The sequence below is a fragment of the Labrus bergylta genome, chromosome 2 (assembly GCF_963930695.1).
Source record: "Labrus bergylta chromosome 2, fLabBer1.1, whole genome shotgun sequence".
Classification (NCBI taxonomy): domain Eukaryota; kingdom Metazoa; phylum Chordata; class Actinopteri; order Labriformes; family Labridae; genus Labrus; species Labrus bergylta.
The window spans coordinates 21,364,776-21,388,511 of NC_089196.1; the positions used below are offsets into that span (position 1 = coordinate 21,364,776).

The 23,736-nt window shown below is 37.9% G+C and overlaps 2 protein-coding genes across 2 annotated transcripts; both read right to left on the bottom strand.

Annotated features, from left to right (window-relative positions):
• Nucleotides 1-419: 419 nt before the first annotated feature.
• Nucleotides 420-5,902, bottom strand: zgc:112966 (uncharacterized protein LOC541433 homolog). Its single transcript, XM_065962049.1, has 8 exons — nucleotides 5,809-5,902; nucleotides 4,756-4,909; nucleotides 4,501-4,596; nucleotides 4,080-4,242; nucleotides 3,694-3,860; nucleotides 3,221-3,365; nucleotides 2,381-2,512; nucleotides 420-1,041 (listed from the first exon to the last, which is right to left on the bottom strand). The coding sequence occupies exons 1-8, from the start codon at nucleotides 5,900-5,902 to the stop codon at nucleotides 640-642; spliced, it is 1,353 nt and encodes a 450-aa protein (XP_065818121.1). The 3' UTR covers nucleotides 420-639.
• An 8,569-nt stretch (nucleotides 5,903-14,471) lies between these two features.
• On the bottom strand, nucleotides 14,472-18,767 carry LOC136176995 (cilia- and flagella-associated protein 206-like). The gene is made up of 4 exons (XM_065948724.1): nucleotides 18,680-18,767; nucleotides 17,347-17,534; nucleotides 17,091-17,227; nucleotides 14,472-15,048 (listed from the first exon to the last, which is right to left on the bottom strand). The coding sequence occupies exons 1-4, from the start codon at nucleotides 18,734-18,736 to the stop codon at nucleotides 14,795-14,797; spliced, it is 636 nt and encodes a 211-aa protein (XP_065804796.1). The 5' UTR covers nucleotides 18,737-18,767; the 3' UTR covers nucleotides 14,472-14,794.
• Between the last annotated feature and the right edge of the window lie 4,969 nt (nucleotides 18,768-23,736).

Genomic DNA, 23,736 nt, shown 5'->3' on the forward strand with positions numbered 1-23,736 from the left:
TCTGATTCTCTACAGTTTAGTACTGTATTATACATTTATTTATTATTTAAGTGCCCCTTTTTACAATTTACACTATTCCTCACTCAACAGATAAAACTGTGATTGTTTTTTATCTTACAACTTTTTCATGACAGAATTGAGCGGCTTTGGAGGGATGTGTGGACTGCAGTAACGATCACATCATAATATGTGCTGCACAGTCTCGAAGAAGAGGGACTGCTAGACATCTCAAACACATTGCACATCTTCCTGGTGCATTTTGTGTTCCTACCTCGTCTACGCGGTGACCTTCACAAACAGAATATCAAAGAACTGCAGTTTGTAGAAATAACTGAGAAATTTTAAAAAGAAATGTCCTTTGTGAAAGAGTGTAAACACAGTTAACTACCAAGCCTGATCTCAGGCGGTGTTTGTTGTTCTGCCCTCTGAGTCTACCTTATCATCGTAAACAATAGGACACGGAGCGAGAAAGCCAGAGACACCCAAGCCCTTCCAGAGAGGGGGGTGTGATCAAACACAGCTCATTACATTTAGAACAAGAAACTTCACACACATGCTTTGAGGAGCTCTGAAACTTATTTAAATTGCTTGAAGAGGAGGAGATTATTTGTGCTGTAAAACAATTCCGCCTCAAAGAAATTAAAAGTCAGTGTAGGCTGACACTGGTCTACACTTAAAAATTAACACTAAAGACGCTAGATGGAATGCCTCAACCAGGACTTCTTTAAAATATTTGAAGGAAGTCATGTGTTTAACATGGAAGGTGATGGTGTTAATGCAAGCAGCGACATTTGGATAACATATTCTGTGTTCCCCAAAATGTGACTCGCAGTGATGCTCAAACTTCACATTCACTTTGAACCTAATTTTCTCCTCCTGAAGGACAGGAACGTGGCCTTGCCCTGTTATCCACTGTAGAAATGCCTCTACAGTGAGTTGTGGTCCTGAAGCCTCCACCTCCGATTCCACTGTTGGGCCACGCAGGCTTAGGACAGTCAAACAATGGACTTGGGCCTGCACCTCTGTGAGAAGCCTCATTTGAGTTATTCACTGAGATCAGATTCAAAGAGGCCTAAAAGGACTCTTAATCCCAGAATCCCCTGCAGTACTTCACACCTACGCGTGAAGTAAGGGGGGACCGGAACCTCTCTCTTCTCATTGGAGGGGACCTGAGGTAGACCCCCCATGGAGCAGGCCAGGCTACAAAGCTTCAAGACTTCCATTGCTCTCTCTCTTTCCACGCACTGACTTCAAGTGGTTAGAGACACAAGCTCACCTCCTGTTTTCTGCAACCATCTTCCTTTGTTCTAAGTTTTGGCGCGCAGGTAATCCGCAGCCGGTAGTGTTCTAAATTCCGAGCTCGGATTGTCCAGTGAACGCATCTCAGTTTCTCGGGGAGCGTCAGACTGTAACAGATTATCAGAAAGATAACGGTCGTATTCCGTCCTGCAACGAAAGGACATCAACGGACATCTTTCCACTCGACGGAGAACCAACGAAGCCGCTCTTGCCGTAACGGACCCTCGTCGCCATCAAACGCCTCTGCACCTGGACGGACAGAAGATATGTTTTATCGCCGGACTCCTTTTTCCTTCAACAATCACGGGCAAAGCAATTCACAAGTGAGGCTTAATTAGGTCTGGGCAGAATTAGCTTTAGAAAGTGTTTTTAACAATTGTTTGATTAATGTAGAAACATCCACACCTCTTCCACAAGCCTTGCTTGATAATGTTTGTTGCTTAGATTAGTTTAAGATAGTTATTTGTTTGATTAAGTTAATTGATTTTGGATTGATGTTGCTTTGTTTAAATAAATTCTGTTATAATTTAAGAGAGCAGTTGTTTGTGATTACTGGTGTATTTGCGTTGTGATATAAGCTGGGTGCGAAGGCTTTGTGTACGGATTTCACACCTTCAATTTATTAAATAAAGTTTTTAATTATTAATAATATAATTAATTAAGTAACTAATTTGAGACTGATTTGAGTGATATTTTGGTTATATTTCCCTGATTACAGGGTGGTGCCCCAAAAGAGATTAAACATAGTTTAATGATATTGTTATTTATATTATTAATAATTAAATATAATTATTAAATAATATAACCAAAGTGGACTTGATACAACCCCAACACCACTTCATCTGAAATTAAAAGTAATGACAATAGAATGAGAATGAGATTAGACAGCAAAAACGTCCTCCCGTAGTTTGGCCAAGTATAAGGAGAGTAGTTGAGCAATAATAATTTAAAGGGCTTGGCGGCATTGTTCCAATACTTGAGCAGAGGACTGCATCAGGTGGTATCTTGTGCGTGTGCTCTTGTACAATATATGTGTAATAAGAAGTGAAACCTATGGAATCGGTTGGTTAAACTTCTGTCACGGTTTACCTTGCTCCAGTTCCTGCAAGAAATCCTGGAGATGATTCATCAGAGTCACCTCCAAATGTTCCCTGTTTGTGCCTCTCTCGCTGAAGTCTGCTTGGCACACAGATATTATAAAGTCTGCATCAGCCTGTAGAAATGAAATATGGCTCATTAGTACCGTCCATCATTTATTTTGTCAAATTAAAGAATTTGAAAGAAAGTTGTTACTGGATGTAATTCCACAACTATGAGGATGTGCATGAACCTGTAACACGCCTCATAATTATATTCAACGTATATTAAGTTGAATTTCACAGTTGCTGTTTGAACCAGGCATTTTAAACACTCAGGTTTGTAATATTATTCAATTTCAAAGGGATGGTTTTAATGGCATTGTTATTATATTGTGGTGATGTATAGTTATGTAAAACAAACAAGCTGATGCACTGAATAGTTTGAATAATTGTAAGTGTTCATGTAATGTTGTGATGCTACAATCAATGTTGTACCATCACACATCCAATCTGCATCATTCCTTGATCTTGTGGTGAAGTTTTATCAAAATGAAATGTAACCCTTTGACAAAACTTACTTACTACTAACACTAATCCTTCCACGTTCCCTTGTATTGCTAATATTTGCCTGGTTTTCCATCCCAATACAAGTGAGAAGATGAGGTCTTGTCCCTCACCTATATTCTGGTATTTATCATTTGAAGTTCCAGTTCAAGAATTCTGATCCTCACTAAACAAGTTGAGTAGTTGAACTCAGTATGTACACAACAGTAAAAATAACAAAGAAGGTCATTATATGAAAGAAAATATTTGTTCTTCAATCCTTTCCATGGTGCACCTACTTTCATTTCCAGCCTGGGAACAAACAAAGGCTGACAGATGCCTGGGTGTTTGGCCATGATTTCCAACAAGCCATACAGCTTTAAGCCATCCCTTATCTGCAGCAGAATCAGGAGCAGTCTCAGATGTGCGTGGAGGACAATAGACCTTTTTGAGATAAATTACATAGAAAAAATGAACATAGCAAAAAAAAACACTGCATTTTGTAATTATGTGTAAAATTGTAGTGATGTTCACAGATGAAGGGTTCACATACTTTCAAGCAACAGTGTATGACACAATGGCAACAGCTGAAAATGAGCATTAACCATTCAGTCCATTATTGCAAAAATTACAATTTAAAGCTTCACCATTTTTTTAAGGTGATGATGCTTGAGTGAGGAATTGCAGCTTTTGAAATGTAGACACTTTCATGTCGACATACACAAGCACAATTAAACCCAAAACACATTAAACACCAAGATCTCAAACATACCAGATTATTTCCTCCCTTTTCTCCACATGGATTAATCCTGTGTACCCACAGATCAATATCTCCTCTGTGAGACTTTGAATGGTTGCCTCAGTGGCTGCCTCCACCTGAAATGAAACAGACCACCTTATCGTTGTGTCAAGAAACAGATCAAGTGATGTGTGAGGGCTCTTTTAAAGATAGAAAAAAAGTCAAAGTACAGCTATGAGGGCTGTTGTACAAATTTCTCCTGATGACAGGACTTTAAGTGACAGAGCTACTTGGTTTCATTATCAGTTCATTTACTTTAAAGTTCTTCCTGCTGATCAGTTAAGTCTCCATGCTTTGTCAGATCGAGGCCGCTGATCAGTTTATGCTTTGTTTTTTTAAGAAAGGCTTTATACTCTTACTCTTGTTAAGAGGTCGGTATATTGGGCATCTCCCACACTGTCTTTGTCCAGGTTGTCAAAGTTCAAGTACCCAGTGCACAGGACCTTGTAGCACCAAAGCACAATGAAATTAGGGGCAGGTTCTCCTTGGGCCAAGCTGGAGGCCATTATTTCCCCAACAGTCCTAACCAAAAAACATTTTCAAATAAATGTTCATGATGCTCCATTTCTTCATAAATGCTGAAAATATAAATATGAAACTTTTGCATGCCATGTTTGTCTTTAAGCTTAAAAGGTGATCTCCCAAAGTTCTGTTTACAGCATGTGTCTACAACCCAAGGAGGCAGATTGTAGGTCTTAGTATATTAATTGTAGTTAGTGGTTGCCTGGTTAACCAAATAATGATATCATACACTGAAACTGAACATTTTTTAGCCCATACCTGAAATGACCTTTATCCAAATCCGAAAGGGAATAGTTCGGTCTTCCGCCATTTGATCCCTTCTCAAAGAATTTCTGTTCAATGCCTGCAATCATTCTTTAAACATGATAAAAAATATTTTGAACGGTAAATTTGCTGATAAAATTCATAATTCCACAACTTGCATATATAAAATATTAACAGTATTTAATGTCACTCTGAAACCTTTTCAAATTATTCTCAGGGCAAAACATTGATATAAGTTGTATCCTATGCTTACCTGTCAGAAATTCCTTGCGAAGAGCCCTTGTGTCAATGCCTGCTTCACCTAAAAAGAGGACTCTCAGCTGGTTGGCTGGTGATGCTTTTTTTTGTCGCTGCCATTGCACAAGACCCCTCTCAAACATGCTCTGGCGAGACACTGCGATGTCTAGAGGACAGGATATTTAGAGACAAAATAATAGTTGAATATTGTCTGCAGGGTATGGTACACAGCATTTGGTTGTTTTAAAAATCAGTATTTAAACGTGAAAATCAAGAAGGAAGCAGGAGGGTGAATGTAATTGTCATAAACAGTATGTACTGCATTATGTTCTGTTGTTTAATTTTCATGAAATGGTGAACCTTATTATTACATGTCAAATTGTAAATTATTTTCATTGATATTTAAAATTAATATTTTAAGTAAAAGTTAAAAGATGAAAATATAAACTTTAAAGTGATTAGGTCACATACGGCCAAAGCTGCTGTCCAGTCCTTACAGTCAAAAAGGTTGGGGACCACTGCATTATAGAAATGGTTACAATGTCTTCAGGGCATCCAATTTTCCAAAATTTGAAATCAAATTCCTTGCCATCTCACGAATGGCGTTTCTCTGTAGGTTAGGTGGAAGGTTATTGTTCATCTTTTACTCAGCCACAATGATTTAACTCTAACAGGAGATTTTCTACACCCATAAAAGGAAAATCTACACAGAAGTTGCCAAGAACACAGAAAATAAATTATTTATTGTCTATTTGAAACATAAAAATAGATAAATTATAATATTACCCAGGCAAAGGTAGAATAAGCAGGAAAATATCCCCCAACACAAAACATACTAGAGTGGCACAAAAAGTAGAAACACTTATAAAAAAAAATTTTTTTTAATTGTGTCAAAAAGATTGATTATTTGTGAAGTTTGCCACATTTGTTTTTGTGAATAAAATGTGAGATAATTTAATTGGCAAATATAAATGTTAAATATTATATCGAAATGTTAAAAATACATGTCTTGATAAGTATTTAGGGACACGCGCCGCTCCTCCTGAGAATCCCAGCAAGCCTTACAGAAGTGACACCACTCCCGACCAGTGACGGCGGCGTCCTCCCTCCATCTGATTGAGTCCTCCAACCAATCCCCGATCTCCACCTGCAGGTGCATCAAAGATCTTCACACGCAAAACACACAGAGGTCTCACTCTCACACACCACAATACAATAAACAATATACAGCCAGGGCCGTAACAACCTGAAACAAGAAACACTCACTCAGATGTGTTGTGACAAACTCGTTTGAGTCTAGAGGTACAATGAGGAGTCCTGCACAAATACAGGGACATCATTTCACTGTCCTGATAAAAAAAAAATCTTCTTTTACTTACCAGTGGAGGAAGGCCTTGCGGCGAAACATAGCAGTAAACTGCTCCGAGATGCGTTTGAACAGCTCCTGAATGGCTGTGCTGTTGCCAATGAAGGTGGCGGCCATCTTGAGACCGCGGGGAGGGATGTCACAGACGGCGGTCTTGACGTTGTTGGGGATCCATTCCACAAAGTAGCTGCTGTTCTTGTTCTGAACATTAAGCATCTGCTCATCTACCTCCTTCATTGACATGCGGCCTCGGAAGATGGCGGCGACTGTGAGGTAGCGCCCGTGGCGTGGGTCACAAGCTGCCATCATGTTCCTGGCGTCAAACATCTGCTGGGTTAGTTCAGGAATGGTCACTGACCTGGAAAAAGACAAGATAATGGAGTTAAGATTCATCTCACATGCATTGGAAACAACAAAGTGTGTAAAAAGCATGCTTGTCCTCTCTACCTGTACTGCTGGCAGGGGGGCGAAGCTCGGCATGAAGAAGTGCAGCCTGGGAAAGGGAACCATGTTCACGGCCAATTTCCTCAAATCGGCGTTGAGCTGCCCGGGGAAGCGCAGGCGGGTGGTCACCCCACTCATGGTGGCTGAGACCAGGTGGTTGAGGTCACTGCATGTGGGTGTGGTGAGCTTCAGTGTGCGGAAGCAGATGTCATACAGAGCCTCATTATCAACGCAGAAGGTCTTATCTGTGTTCTCCACCAGCTGGTGGACAGAGAGGGTTGCATTGTACGGTTCAACGACTGTGTCTGACACCTGAAATGTGAGAGAGGAAAGCAAAAAGAGATGAAGGTAAGAAATAAAGACAAGAGGGGCATGAGATAGAATTTTAATGACATGATTTCTATGTTATGAATCTTGGGTGAGGGTTACCACGCTGAATGTGTTCATGATGCGATCTGGATACTGCTGATGAGCAGCGTGCCCATACCAGAGCCGGTGCCTCCACCCAGCGAGTGGGTGAGCTAGAAGCACTGCAGGCAATCGCAGCTCTCTGCCTCCTTCCTCACCACATCCAGGACCGAGTCCACCAGCTCCGCTCCCTCGGTGTCGTGACCTTTAGCGCAGTTATTACCTGCTCCGCTCTGGCCTGTGTGACATGCAAATACAGAGATTAATCACAGCTGTAGAGTCAACACTTCCTGGATCTGATTCTATTGGAAATATGACTCCATCACACAAATAACTGGTATTCTGTTTTTAATATATTGAAAGTTGAGCTGTGGAAAATGACTTTCAGCTATCACACTATGGGAATGTCATCAACCCAAGTTACAACACATTTCATTCTCACCAAAGACAAAATGAACTTTGCGGTACAATGCTTCTAACTCCTCCTGTGTTTTCACCCTGCTGTCTGTGATCTCTCTGCTCACTGAGCTCAGCTTGGACTCCGTCACCTGGTGGATATCCTCCAGGAACTCTCCTGCACAAACACATTCAGGTCTCTGTTAAGATGTTCAACTTACAACGCTCATATGCAATCCTTAAAAAGGCCACAATTTAAAAGAAGGTTTCCATAAACAACTTTTCAGGTTTTTAGTCAAAAACATGTTGGATTGGCTTCTCAATTATTCTAAAATCTTTCCTGCAGAATAATCTTACTGATTCAGGCGAGTTGACTGGATGATCGTAAAAATAATATAAAGATATGATATGATGCATCCTTAGACACAGGTCAGGCATCATTACAACGATGCAGTGAAAACTTTATTAATGACGACAAAATAATACCAGTTTCTATGATACACTAAAGAGAATTATGTTTACTCCTGGGTTAAGACACACAGGATATTGGTTTTCATTTCAAACAGAGACACTTACGTCTGGAGGTGTAATTCCAATCAAAATACACCTGCATCTTGATTGTGTCGAGGGACGGGCTGCACTTCTCCATCAGTTTATCCAGACACAGCTGTGAAGAGAAAATCAGTGACTCGTCCAAGGTTTTTAAACTAATAAGTTGAACTCATTTACAGTTAAATAGCCGTTTAAATCAATGAATAAATCCTTCAAAATGAACAATAAATATTTTATAACCTTCAAAAGATATATTTTTATAATTGTTGTGGCTTCACCTCATGACATCAGTATTTAGAAATTCCTGTAACAACATAAATCTCAGGAAGTGTATTTGTGTAATCTTTCTTGTTTTTATTCCAATGGTTTATTCTGATGATTTATTATTTCATTTTTAATCTCTGTAGCACTTTGAGATTTTTTCCAAAAATATAAAGTGCATTACAAATAAAATGTATTATTATTATTATTATTATTATTATTATTATTGTAGGCGCCTTATTGCTCATCATGTTAAATTTATGGATGCATGTAATACTTTTTGTTCATTGGATCTGGGAGGGGGAGGGGCTTGTGGACTTAATTGGGCTCAGTTCGGACTAGTAGAGAGTGGAGCCACACAGTCTTTTGACCTCTCTCTCCTCAGCTCTCTTTTTGTATAGTTTTGGACTAACCTGTATCTGTTTTTTGTTTATTTAAGTTTAAGTAAACATTTAAACTTTGATCATTTGGTCCCGTGGATTTTTTGGATGAAAATTACTCAAGAGAGGAGTTCTGGGAGCGTCAAGCTACGGCTTCATTCAGTGGATACCTACAATTATTATTATCATTATTATTATTATTATTATTATCTCTGGTTAAAAAGATCTAATTACATGAATTACAAGGCACATTTAATAACAAGTCCCTCCCACCCACCCAGCCAGAATGTGCTCAGGCATTTCTTCATGATGTGACTGACGTACTGTATAGAGAGGGTTTTTACACAGATTTTGAAAATACTCATGAAAGTATAGGACTTCATTGTTCATGGAAAACGGAAAACAATTACTATAACTGTATGGTTTTTAATTCTGTTGTAATCTTTTGTGTTGTTTTTCAGTGTTACCTTTGTTTGGATAGGCCTATTAGTGCGTGTGCTTGGCTGTGAATCCCTTAACCACCTCCAGGTACGGTAGTCTGGCACCCTTATTTTGGGGGTTGTGAGCTGAAAATGTATTAACTTTAAGAATATATTTTCATATGGTAATTTATAGATACATCTAATTACATCAAAATGAATTTACTAATAGTCATCAACAAAAATGTTTTTTTTTCTTTAATGCAAGAAGAAGTGTTATAAGGAGAAAAAATAATTGAACACTGTAGTAAACTCACCTCTTAGAGTTTCTGCACATCTTGTTTGGTCAGTATCCGGTAAAGCCATTTCTAGGGTCCAGCACCACAGCTTTCACCTGACAAAATGCAAACAGGACAAAACAATGCATGTATTAAATACAGTATATCATTAGTATATATGATAAATATAAATAAACAGTTTATAAATGGAGTTTTAATGTCCTCCACACATGCCAGACTGGTTAGTAGAAGGGGAGATGTAGCCTATATTTAGGTTTAAATAAATATAAAATGACATTTTTAACTGTTATTTGAAGGGTTTTAACCTGTTAACACATGAAACAGATTGATGACTGTCTTAACTTAATTTATATCAAGCATTAAACATGTTGAACTAGTGGTAGTTACCAGCTAACTTTAAGCTACAAGATAGTTAGCAGGTTAGTCCTGGTTACTGACACCAGAGTTTCAGACACCGCATGTCCTCTCACCGCACACTCCCGCACTATGTCACCAATAATGTTTTTAATGAGGCTTTCTGCGTGACCTCCAGACATTTTGCCGTCAATGTCTGTTGTTAATCACACAGACTGGGTTAAATGTGCCAAAACAGCTAGCAAAGCCTAGAGCAACCTGTTGATAATTGGTTACCACAGTAACAGGGCCAGTGTCGGATGCATTACGTCAGTCTCTCCTCTAGAGGGCGGTATAATCCAGCTGTACTCCTCCGTCATTTGTTGGTAATTTATTATTTTTATTTTTTTTATCTTTATTTTGCGAAGTTTTATGAGGATTAGTGTGACAGTGACCTAGCTAAAAAAGACATCCGAAAAATAAAAAAAAGTTATTTAAAAAAAATGAAAGAAGATTGCCCTGACATACGGTAGAAGGGAGGATGGGTGAATGTTCATGAGTGAATATTTACATCTACAGAGGAGATCAAACAACCTGATTCTCCGTTTAATACAAAACCACTTTCACTTGTATAAAACTCACTCAAATCCCTGCGACATGCTGCAAGTTAAGTTTATTTATAGAGCACATTTCAGCAACAAGGCGATTCACACAAGACATCAAAAGCATCAGGACAAAGGGAAAAGGAGAGACTAAAATAGACTGTTTGAAATTCACTGAAACAACCACAACAATCAGAGGAGAAGATTAAATATGAAAATATGATGACAAATAAGATCTTAAAGGAATAAAGAAATAACCCTAAGAAAATAAATAAGCTCAAATTTGAAATGCAGTTTGTCAAACAAGGTGAGAACCGTTACTGCAGTGCACTTTCATAAACATTGGTGACATATAAGAGGCTATTTTAAAAACACCTTTTTCAATCAAAGCAGCACAGGCTGAAAGTTCAGACCTGCTATGTACCACTACATCCAACATAGAATAATCATGTCACTTATTCACTTGATGAGACATTGGGTCCCATTAAAGATCGGGTAGATGGCTGCATGAGAGCTACTCATTTTATATATTTTTAAATGATACAATTTTAAAAAATCAGTTCAGAAATGATGACATGGCTTATTGTTATCTCCGGGCCTTTAGAGCATCTGAAGTAATCTGAGCTGTGAAACCTGAAGACGGCACACTACAGTTTTTGTCTCAGATATCCTTTTCTAAACTCTGAGAAAAGCAACCTACTTACCTACATTACTCGACAAAACAAAAAGCTTATTTTTGGCTTCAAACCAAAGTTGTTCATTGAATGCACACTCCACATCTAACCTCAGACACATATTTCAAAATACTCCAGTGTAGGAATAGGCTTGAGAAGATGTCTGATCAGAGGCTTACTATAAATATATTTACTTGGGATACATTTCATTGTCATCCCTGAGCCTATGAGTTTTTTTTTTTTATTTTAATCGTCTGTCATTCATTTTTCAAAATAGGCTACATTGGCATTTTCAGGAGCTTAGGAGTAAAATGATTCTCATGTACAGAGAAAATGGTCTGTTGTTATAAGGTGTAAAACAAAAACACAAGCTTACTGTCTCATAAAGAAGAGTAGAGGTCTATGAATAACCAAAAGAGGGGCGCCGGTAGCACAGTGGTTCATCAACACACCCCATGTACAGAGTCTACAGTCATAGGCTTGAATCCGACCTGCGGCGTGTTGTTCCCCACTCTCTCGCCCTGATTTCTTACTCTATCTCCCACTGCCCTGTCTCTCAAATAAAGACATAAAGAAATAAAAGAAAGTATAACCCAAAAGGCAAGGATGTTGTGTATAGGTACAGGAACATTAGCTTTAGCTTGAAGGTTTAATGCCGCCCCAGAGAATGTCTGCATGTTTTTTTCATGTAACTTGAATCTGCTTTTTCCCACAATGATCTATGTTTGATAAAAATGTTAATCAGTCATATCTGTTGAGCTGCAGGAGCACACAAACATGTAGAGAACATTCAGATTCTTTCATTAAGTGTTTAGTATATTCAGAAGAGAGTGGTTTAGCCAACACTGCCACCTACCGACCACAACCAGGAACTGTCAGAGACTGAGCGACAGTATGGAAATGTCTGCAGAGGTGGTTTAAGATGCATCATTTTACTAGTAAGAAGCTGGATAATCAGTATGTTACCTTCAAACTATCAGTAGAATTCAAACGCCAAACACTGCATGTGATATCTGATGAACACTTTCCTCTCAGTTTGTAATTTAATCATTTTAATTAATTTTTAGTGTAATTATGTATATACATGTGCTCTTTGTCTAACTTTTGGCAGCACCTTTATCTACAATGAATAAAAATAAGAACAAAACGTTTAATGAACCATTTATATCCAGAATCTCCATGATCTTACTACTTTTCATTTACATCACATAGTAACACGTTTTAAATGTTTGTTTACTTCTGGAATAACACCAGCCATGCAACTACACCTTACCTACAGTGTAGAGCCTCTACTCTAATAAATACTTTGACTTCATAGTTGTATCTCATTAATTTGAAAGTAGCCTGTGAATACTATTAAACACAATAAGACTTCAAAAATGCAGAAGAATCTTTTATTCACATGAACAGCAGACAGAACACTGAAAACTGGACACATTCATTTCACAGCCACATGCAAGCGTGTAAAAAAGAAAATGAAACTCATCGATCAGCTAATCTTAATAAACTATTTTGACTGTATCTAGTTATAAAACATCGAGTCAATTTTAAATATTTAAAACAAAAATACACTGTTGGTCTACTAGATATTACAAAAAATATTTAACAGCTAAAAAGAACAGAAAGAACTAAACCTCATATTTTCAGCTCTACTGCTCGACCCTGGAATTTAAAAAAAATGCATTTAAAATGTAAATGTATCAACTTAGAGAGGGGGGTGGGGGTAAGACCATAGACTGTAAATATTACAGGTAAGACTCCCCCACTCACATTATCAGCCGCAACATGATACAATGTTTGCCCCACACACACACGACTCCCCACAGTTCGCCGAGTCAGGTGACGAGGCTTTTGTAGGTTTGGTGACGTGGGGATGCACTCCTACGTCATACTGTACTCCACACAGCCGTTAGAGTTGTTCAAACTGAAGGGCAGACACTCTGTACATTTCTAACAATATTTCAAATTGCAATACTTTGTACTCAAATGTCGAGATTTGGAGTATGATTGAGCCATAACACTACTTAATACTCAAATACAGAGGTTTATAGTTGAAAAAAAGTGGGTTTAGGTACCGGTACTCTTAAAAAATGTACATCTATAGTGAAAATATCTCAAACTGTATTAATTAAGTTTTCACTTTGACTTGACTGATAACTTTTTTGATTCATGATGATTTTTATAGTTTTTAATGTAGCCTACTTATAATTTGGGTTTTAATTAAGTGCTATAATATATATATATACAGTGTATGTACCATATATATGTAAATCTATGTATTCCAAAATAAAATTAGACACACAGAAAATAATTGTCTGTATTAACCCCACTATTTTTGATGTCTTTCATGAGTGACAACACAAAAGAGTGATGATTAAAATATTTATTATAAAAACAGACATCACATACATAACATGGTTTGGGTGAAAAGTTGCAAGACTCAGTCCAGACTGTTGCAGCACATTTAGGGGACAAACAAGACGGTTCCTTTCAAATGAAGCCAGTAAACGAGGCACACTGAGCTGTTCATCCTGGCCTTTACACAAGGCTCTAACTGAAAACACTACAGTCACATTTAATGGTGATTCCCACTTTAGAGCTAAGCTTTAGGTCACATTACAACCCCCCCCTTTCACTTTTAAAAAGCAAAATACAAAGACAAGCAAGCACACAGAGGAAAACATCCAGAAAAAGAGCAAGTTAATTACATGCAAAAACCCCACATTCCAAAAGTAAACTTAATATTTATATACAGGTTGGCTTAAGGGTTCTTGGAGGTTTCATGGTAAAGAGATAAATACAGCCGATTTGGCAACACCCTTCACAAGTAATGACCACTACTGAGATAGAGAGAAAAAGAAACATGCACACAACTTTTAACAATTCTCAACAAAACTCAGGAAATCATTTATAAGACATGTCACTCAAATAGAAAAAAATGACACATCAAACAAACTGTTCCTGCAGCAGTAGCATCAACTTCATCTGCTTATTCTACAGACATGAGGTATTCGCACTCAAATACCGCACTTCACATCTTACACCATGAACACAACAAAAGACATGCTGACCAAAGGGCTCTTCAGCTGGAAAATAACCATTAAAATTTACCATGACTCAGCTGCATGTTTACTAGTAAACAAACTTCATATCCCACAAATCAACACATCTCTGCCCACATTACAAGCAAACATTTTCTTGATATTTAAGGGGGGAAAAAAAAAAAAAAAAAGGGAACATAAAATCCAGAAAAAGTTTGAGAAAAGTGGTCTTAATAATCCAGTTTAAGATCATTTAATTGTGTTTCTAGCCAATATTTTAGATTGTGAACACTGCACAGATCCAAATCATTCAAAAGCCAACTTGCACACATTAAGATCAAACTGTTACACCAACTGTGTTTACATCTTTGTATAAATATATATTTGATTATATAGTCAGCATGTTGAGTGATTTATCCTTGTCCCTCAACTGCTTAGTTTGGAAAAAAATAATTGGCAGACACCAATTAAAGGCCAGCTTCAATTCTTGTCTCTTAAACACAAACATTTCTATACTTTAAACTCTCGCTTAATAATTGATGGGACACAAAAATAGAACCCAACTTGGGAACACAGTTTAAGGCGCTTAATGAACAGTAACATTGACGGACAACATTTTAAGGGCATAAATATAAATTTCATCCATGCCATGTTTGTGGCTCTTACCAACAGGACTTTGAGCCAAGCGGGTCAGTAGCAGCTCAGGTGATAGGTAAGAGTACACTAGTCAGGATCCACACCGACTGCAGGTTTAAAGCCGTAAATACATACAAGACAGATGAATATTAAAGTAGGACCGGTCCATGGCACTGTTTTCGAGTTGTTTGTATATTGCACTGTGTGTAGTAAAAAGTTAATCAGTACATTACTCAGAGTTCATCTCAGAAGCATTTCCTGAAGATGATCTGTGATCCGTACTCCTTGTATTCTTCCTGACTGATCCATGACAAAGTCTCCGCAGACACAGTCCACACATGTATGGAGGCCCAGGAGTGATGCCTGAGCAACATCACTTTGGTATAAGTCTATTGTATTTGACATCCGAGCTGAGGATTGACTTGAAGACGCTCTCGTGTATCCCGAAATGGTCCCGTCCAATGAGCTCGGGTTTAAAGAGAATCTCAGGGGCCCTGCATGAAAAGAGAGGGGCAGATAGAGGAGGATATTTTGAGAGTTTAAGAACATATCAAGGCAGTTATAATTTTTTAGGAATGTGCTCTAAAAAGAGGCAGGTAGCCAGTCTGAAAGGTTTGCCTTATTCTGCAGGTGCTGCACATGTATCTCTCTTTTACATTTGGTTTTATCCAACAAGACTGAAGTCAGGATGAGCCCCAGACTTGTGTTCCTCTACTCATGTTAAAATCTGTTTCAGTCTGTCGCTTCAGTTCCAATCATCTACATTCTCTGGCAGAGATTGGTGGGGTTGGATTCCTGAACATTTTGGTTGCAGTTTAAGCAGTTCTCCCAAAGATAAAGCTGCTGAGGTCTGTGTAGACGCAGAAACTGACCACAATTAAAACCAGATTAATCCAAAAGCAGCTCTGTTTCTCAAGAGGTAATCTGGTATTTATTTTGGGGGACAAAGTTTTAGAATTGCCTCAGTAGATTGTTCTTTCCTGCAGATGCAACATAGTCTATTGTTGCAATCCTTATCTGCATAAGAGCCCGATCAAAGTTAGCCCTGTAAGTTTTTGTCTCTGACAGGCTCAGATTGTTACTTTTAAGTGTCTGGAAACATCACAGAAAGGTTCCCCACAGAGAAAGACCTCTTCAAGACTAAAATGTTTCACTTTTGGTTAACAATTCAGACAAGAGACAGCTTTTACATCACCCTCTTCAAAAACCACCAGACTCCATAGACAAAGAAGAGTGATTATTTGACAGAAAATTCACTGACAGAAATTAGTGAAGTGGCGCATCACAGGAAAGAGGAAACAGTCAGAAAATAATTAGCGGATAATAATAAATAAAGCATGGAGAAGGGTACGGAACTTTTACATGGCCATTTTCATTTTAAAGTTCTTCCAGACGGTGCAGTCGACAGAGCCAAAGTTATTTGTAACCACTGAGAAGTTGAATTTTCTTATAACCGGAGTACTCTACAAGTACTCCAAAATATGTTGCAGCCAGAAACTCAGGCAGACGCTGAAAGGTCATTTCACTTGTCTTCACTTTATTTAAGCGTTTAACAAAAGACCCAGTACCTTCATTCACTCTGCCTACAAGTCTCTTCAGCTGCTGAATAATAACTACAGCTTTCTTGCTAACTTCAGAGCATTGCAACAACTCTTCTCTGAACTCCTGCATGTCACTCACAGACTTCACCTTGTGGTGTAGATAATGCAGCGCATTCAATTAATAACATGTCAACATCAACTGCTTGAATAATGTTGCAGTTCAGAAAAATACATTAACAACTTGGAAGATGAATTCAAAAAGATTACAAACTAAAGAATTTCAAAATGACAAGTACAACAAAAATGTGTTTGTGGGGTCCCCGATAACCAAACAATAAACAATGTTCTCAATTGACCTGTCACACTCTACCCCACTTTAAAAATGGCATCCCAACATTTTCATCATACCTCTTAACCTAAAACCTTTCTGGGCAGTTCTTTTTTCATATAACAAACAGGCTGACATTATGCCCTTGCAGTGGCAATAAGCTATAGTTTTGTATTTATTTGCTTTGATTACATTGTTTAAGTTGAGAAGAACATTTACAATAAAAGTGCGCTATACACTACTTTTTAAATTCATTATTGGATTTTGCGTATAACAATGTGATTACTCGTTATTAATCACAGGAACTCATGCGATTAAAACTTTGAATCGTTGCCCAGCCCTAGTTTTTAGGTATGACAGAAAGATATAAAAGCATCATTTTTCTAAAGGCCTTAGCATGCGCCAGATAAAATGGTTGTAAGATCACCCCACAACCAGTGGCCTAGGGGTTTGTTCGCGTGCCCCATGTACAGAGGCTACAGTCCTCAAAGCAGGAAGCCCGGTTTCAAATCTGGCCTGTGGTTCATTTGCTGCATGTCCCTACTCTCTCTGTCCCCAATTTCTGACCCAATCCCCTGTCTCTGAAATAAAGGCATTAAAGGTCCAATAATAAATCTTGAAAAAAGGTAAGTGTAGATGACTTCCTGGTGTTTCATGACAACAGTACCTGGTAATAGGAGTCCGTCTCTGGTCACAGTGTATCCACAGACTCCGTTATACTGCAGTGGCAGCTCATTAAAGCTGGCTGTAGTTTCAGGGAGGAGCCAATCGTGTGACTTCATCTCACCTGGATCGATTCGATCCCTACACCGCATTAGAGAAACAGCAGCATAAGAGTCTGTTGGGTTCAGATACAGTTCAGTTCTTGAAGTCTTGAGGAATATGGACTTTACTCTGTATTTGATTTCAAAAGGAGTCGTTACCCGAGGACTCGATCATCTGCCTTCACCTCTGAGGACTCCAACAGGCCGTCTAAATGAGCTTCTGAGAAGATCTTGGCCTGCGAGGTGATGAAGGGCTGCAGGTTGATGCTGATGTTATTGAGGATGTTCAGCAGCTCAGCCTTGTCCTGGAGTCCCGACCACAGCTTAGACAGAGCCTTAAACAGCGGCTGAAAGGCAAAAATTAGAGAAGATGTAGTAAAAGGTGCAGTGAAAAAACAAAAGATAAACCAAAGCAACATTTTGTAATGTAAACCTGTTTTCATAAAGGCACACTTTTTGATTTCTTCAACTGATAAGACACGATTGAGATTATGCCATTCCAGCTTCTCTCCAGAACATTTTTACAATACTTTTTCTTGACAATCCAGCACAGCAGGTTCCCACAAACTGTGATTTATACTGCAAGATCAGCATTATGTGATATTTTATTGAGTGTTTGATGCACAGAAGGTCATTCCTGCCTGTGGCCTTCAGACTTACTATCTCCTCCGTTTGACAGTCAGTTAGTCTGAAATTTACTGGACTATAAACCTGAATCTAGTTAACCTGGCAACCGTGCAAATCTGTCCGCAAACTGGTCAACAATTTGTTTATATTGAGCATAATGGAAACATCATGCAATATCTACTCTATTAACACAGTACACACATTTATATTGTAAACATTGTTTATGTCTTATGCAAGTATTATAATACTTAAGTATTGTAACTACATTAGTACCTTGAATTTATTCGCAAGTACTCAGAAGCTTCTCACCTCTGCTGTTGTGTCTCATCAGAATCAAAAACAAGTTTCTTCATGACCTCATTTAATTCCTCTGTTTCCCTCTCTCTCTCTCTCTCTGTACAGGTCTCTTGGCTATGATTCGAGGAGCTGATGACAGCAACCTTTTCGTGTTCAGAGATTACAGCGAGGATGAGCTGGAGAACATTTTGGAAAAGTGCTTTAACAATCTGAAGTGATCATGAAGAACAATCAGAGCTCATACTATACATGCGTTCAATGTTTTATTTTAGACTGACTGAATAAGGTTCAGATGCTAAACAGTCTTTTAAGTGCAGGGCACCCGTTTTTAAATCTGACAAATTAAAGAAATACTGTTCAATTAAACGTTGTTCAAAACTTGATTCATTCCAAAAGTTTACAAAAATCAAATAAGTCAGAGATGTTGAACATTCTTTAAGCAGATGATACTTTAAACCATTTAAAATTGTTTAAAATGTAATGGGTTAGGGTGTCACGAACAGTTGGAAAACAAGGGAGGTGGACCCAAGTGCAGAATAACCAAAAATATAAGGCAACAAAAACTTACTTTCAAAAGTTCAACAAAAAATGCAGGGATCAAAAACCGGGCGCCACAGAGGAGCATGAGCAAAAACTGACATACCAACGAACGACATACAAACAACAACGAACTGACACAGGAGGGAAGAAACACATAGACTAAATAGACATGGGGTAATCAAACACAGGTGAGACTAATAACACAGGTGAAGACAATGAGGGCAATCACAATGGAGGGAAACACACAGAGGAAGGAATGGACACAAGAAACACTGAGGACAACTACAAAATGAATACATGAAACACTAAAGACACACAGAACTCAAGAATGAACAAAACACACTAGAACATAAAGCACTAAACACTGAAAATACAAAACTAGATAATACCAAATCATGCTCTGTATCTGTCAGCTTTTTGTGGGTGCTTATAGCTATTGATTGTAAGGACTATAACAGTTTGCTATTGCATTAGTATGCTGCTAAAACTATAGGCTATGTGAATGCTGTTTAAGATAAAATAAAATAAGATATATTTATTCTCACCAACGAAGTATAACGAAAAATACAAGGAAGTACAAGTACAACGAAAGTACAAGTAGGCCTAAAACGAAATAATAATGCTGTTACAGGGTCCGAAATTAACACCAGCCAATCACCAAATGTTATGTCAAACCTCCGAAAATATTTGGCTCTCCAAGTACCACCATTATGGTAGATGTTAAAATACACTGTAGGCCTATTTCTACACACATTTTACGCAGGATGCAAATATATTCATAAAAAGAATTTTATTTATTATTGACTGTTGGCAGCCAGTGCTGTAGGACTACTAAGGGCTTGCGCTAGAACTGGCACTTTAACTAACACAACACTGACATTTACCCAAATCACTAATAGACACCTGGGCCCAAGTATATTACCTGTTCTCATTTAATTTTTCATTTATTCATACAATTGCTGCATGCGCGAGAGAGAGAGAGAGAGAGAGAGAGAGAGAGAGAGAGAGAGAGAGAGAAGAGAGAGAGAGAAAGAGAGAGAGAGAGAGAAAGAGAAAGTGAGAGAGAGAGATGGGGAGAGAGCGGGGGGAGAGAGAGAGACTTGTGCAATGGCAGCGACAAAAAAAGCATCACCAGCCAACCAGCTGAGAGTCCTCTTTTTAGGTGAAGCAGGCATTGACACAGGGGCTCTTCGCAAGGAATTTCTGACAGGTAAGCATAGGATACAACTTATATCAATGTTTTGCCCTGAGAATAATTTGAAAAGGTTTCAGAGTGACATTAAATACTGTTAATATTTTATATATGCAAGTTGTGTAATTGGGAATTTTATCAGCAAATTTACCGTTCAAAATATTTTTTATCATGTTTAAAGAATGATTGCAGGCATTGAACAGAAATTCTTTGAGAAGGGATCAAATGGCGGGAGACCGAACTATTCCCTTTAAGATTTGGATAAAGGTCATTTCAGGTATGGGCTAAAAAATGTTCAGTTTCAGTGGATGGTATCATTATTTGGTTAACCAGGCAACCACTAACTACAATTAATATACTAAGACCTACAACTTGCCTCCTCGGGTTGTAGACACATGCTGTAAACAGAACTTTGGGAGATCACCTTTTAAGCTTAAAGACAAACATGGCATGCAAAAGTTTCAAATTTATATTTTCAGTATTTATGAAGAAATGAGCATCATGAACATTTATTTGAAAATGTTTTTTGGTTAGGACTGTTGGGGAAATAATGGCCTCCAGCTTGGCCCAAGGAGGACCTGCCCCTAATTTCATTGTGCTTTGGTGCTACAAGGTCCTGTGCACTGGGTACTTGAACTTTGACAACTTGGACAAAGACAATGTGGGAGATGCCCAATATACCGACCTCTTAACAAGAGTAAGAGTATAAAGCCTTTCTTAAAAAAACAAAGCATGAACTGATCAGCGGCCTCGATCTGACAAAGCATGGAGACTTAACTGATCAGCAGGAAGAACTTTAAAGTAAATGAACTGATAATGAAACCAAGTAGCTCTGTCACTTACAGTCCTGTCATCAGGAGCAATTTGTACAACAGCCTTCATAGCTGTACTTTGACTTTTTTTCTATCTTTAAAAGAGCCCTCACACATCACTTGATCTGTTTCTTGACACAACGATAAGGTGGTCTGTTTCATTTCAGGTGGAGGCAGCCACTGAGGCAACCATTCAAAGTCTCACAGGAGATATTGATCTGTGGGTACACAGGATTAATCCATGTGGAGAAAAGGGAGGAAATAATCTGGTATGTTTGAGATCTTTGTGTTTAATGTGTTTAGGGTTTAATTGTGCTTGTGTATGTCGACATGAAAGTGTCTACATTTCAAAAGCTGCAATTCCTCACTCAAGCATCATCACCTTAAAAAAATGGTGAAGCTTTGAATTTTAATTTTTGCCATAATGGACTGAATGTTTAATGCTCATTTTCAGCTGTTGCCATTGTGTCATACACTGTTGCTTGAAAGTATGTGAACCCTTCATCTGTGAACATCACTACAATTTTACACATAATTACAAAATGCAGTGTTTTTTTTTGCTATGTTCATTTTTTCTATGTAATTTATCTCAAAAAGGTCTATTGTCCTCCACGCACATCTGAGACTGCTCCTGATTCTGCTGCAGATAAGGGATGGCTTAAAGCTGTATGGCTTGTTGGAAATCATGGCCAAATACCCAGGCATCTGTCAGCCTTTGTTTGTTCCCGGGCTGGAAATGAAAGTAGGTGCACCATGGAAAGGATTGAAGAACAAATATTTTCTTTCATATAATGACCTTTTTTGTTATTTTTACTGTTGTGTACATACTGAGTTCAACTACTCAACTTGTTTAGTGTGGATCAGAATTCTTGAACTGGAACTTCAAATGATAAATACCAGAATATAGGTGAGGGACAAGACCTCATCTTCTCACTTGTATTGGGATGGAAAACCAGGCAAATATTAGCAATACAAGGGAACGTGGAAGGATTAGTGTTAGTAGTAAGTAAGTTTTGTCAAAGGGTTACATTTCATTTTGATAAAACTTCACCACAAGATCAAGGAATGATGCAGATTGGATGTGTGATGGTACAACATTGATTGTAGCATCACAACATTACATGAACACTTACAATTATTCAAACTATTCAGTGCATCAGCTTGTTTGTTTTAAATAACTATACATCACCACAATATAATAACAATGCCATTAAAACCATCCCTATGAAATTGAATAATATTACAAACCTGAGTGTTTAAAATGCCTGGTTCAAACAGCAACTGTGAAATTCAACTTAATATACGTTGAATATAATTATGAGGCGTGTTACAGGTTCATGCACATCCTCATAGTTGTGGAATTACATCCAGTAGCAACTTTTTTACTTTTTTTAACAAACTGACACAGACCTAAATGTGGACCAGCATTTTCCAACAGGAGTGGAGCAGTACATGTGCTGCATTTGTGGAAAATGTTTCAAAATGAATTCAAAATTGAAACTGCACATGAAAATTCACACAGGGGAAAAGCTTTTCTGCTGCATGTACTGCAACAAGGGGTTTGTTTTCAATTCATCACTAACAAGGCATCTCCGTGTGCACACAGGGGAGAAGCCCTATGAGTGTGGTTTGTGTGGGAAAAGATTTAATGTCAGTACAACCTTGAAAGTCCACTACAGAACCCACACAGGTGAAAACTGTAGCAATGCAAGATGTGCGAAAAGGCTTTTACCACCTGTTCAAACTTAAAGAAGCACATGTCTTTACATCAATGAGGTGGGAAGTAGGAGATTGTGCAGGAAATGATAGTGACAAATACAATGCTGCAGGATGTAACAACATCTGCACATTTTTTATTTATTTATTGATGTACTAGTAGTTCAGCCACAGGCACACCAGGACTGTTGTATGGTATAACGTTTATGTTTTTATATCAAACAGAATTCTTGGAATTAAACAATATCTTTTATGTGTTATAGCACAACATGCAACATTTATTTTGAATCATTTGTGCTATGGACTGATGATTTATTTTATTATGATTTTTACTTGATTAAGATATCAAAGGTACCGGTTGCCCTTTGCTAAGGGTTTAAAGTGAAACAATACTTTGCAGCATTCAGCATGAATAACACGTTTATTGCACACAAGGACTCGTGTTCGGTGGTGTAACATTAATGTTTTATACCAAACATCATGGTTAACAGCACGGTTTAGTAAAACAACAATTTATAATTGAAGTAAATGACATGCACACATATCAATCATAGGTCAAATGTTGCTTACATTGGCTGATTTAATAAAAGTCTAAATACAGAGCTGAAAATTACATGTTAATTGAATATTTTTATTATTAAATATGTTTCTTATCAAAGTTTTGCTCACTTGTGATTTGTACAATATCAACTTGTAACTGATGGTTCATTTCCACAGAGTGACCTCAATTAGTTTTTAAAGTGATTTTATTAAAATGTACCCTGACAATAAGTATAAGTCCAGTAAATGAGGGAATGTGTAGCACAAAGTACAAATTACAATTTCAAACACTATAAATCAGGGGTGCCCAACCTTTTTTAACCAAGATCTACTTTTAAAGTTGCCAGTCTGCAGAGATCTACCAGTCCACATAGTGAGCCGTAGCCTTTACCGACAGCCTCCAAATGCATTTAATACTCACACAACAAACAGAAAATAATTTCAGATATAATAAATGAGAGTTCTGTAAAAAATAATGCAAATTTTTTAAACTCTTATTTTAGGGTAGGCTACATTTTAATATTACGTTTGTATTTATATCACATATGTTTTTCCCTTAATTTAGTTTACAACAAACAACTTTAATCTGTGTGGAGATGTTCACAGACTACAGCAGGCTGCTGTGAGATGATGTTGCTTTTGTTAAATTAGCTGCAGACACGGTGAGAGTGAAAGGAGTAAAGTCCAACCGACTGTTTGACCGCACTAAAAGTGCACTAAAAGTAAAAAGTAAAAAGGTTCGCGTGGTGGCTGGCGCTCCAGTGCAAGTGTGTGCGTGTGTGTGTGTGTGTGTGTGTGCGTGTGTGTGTGCGTTTGCGTTGTATG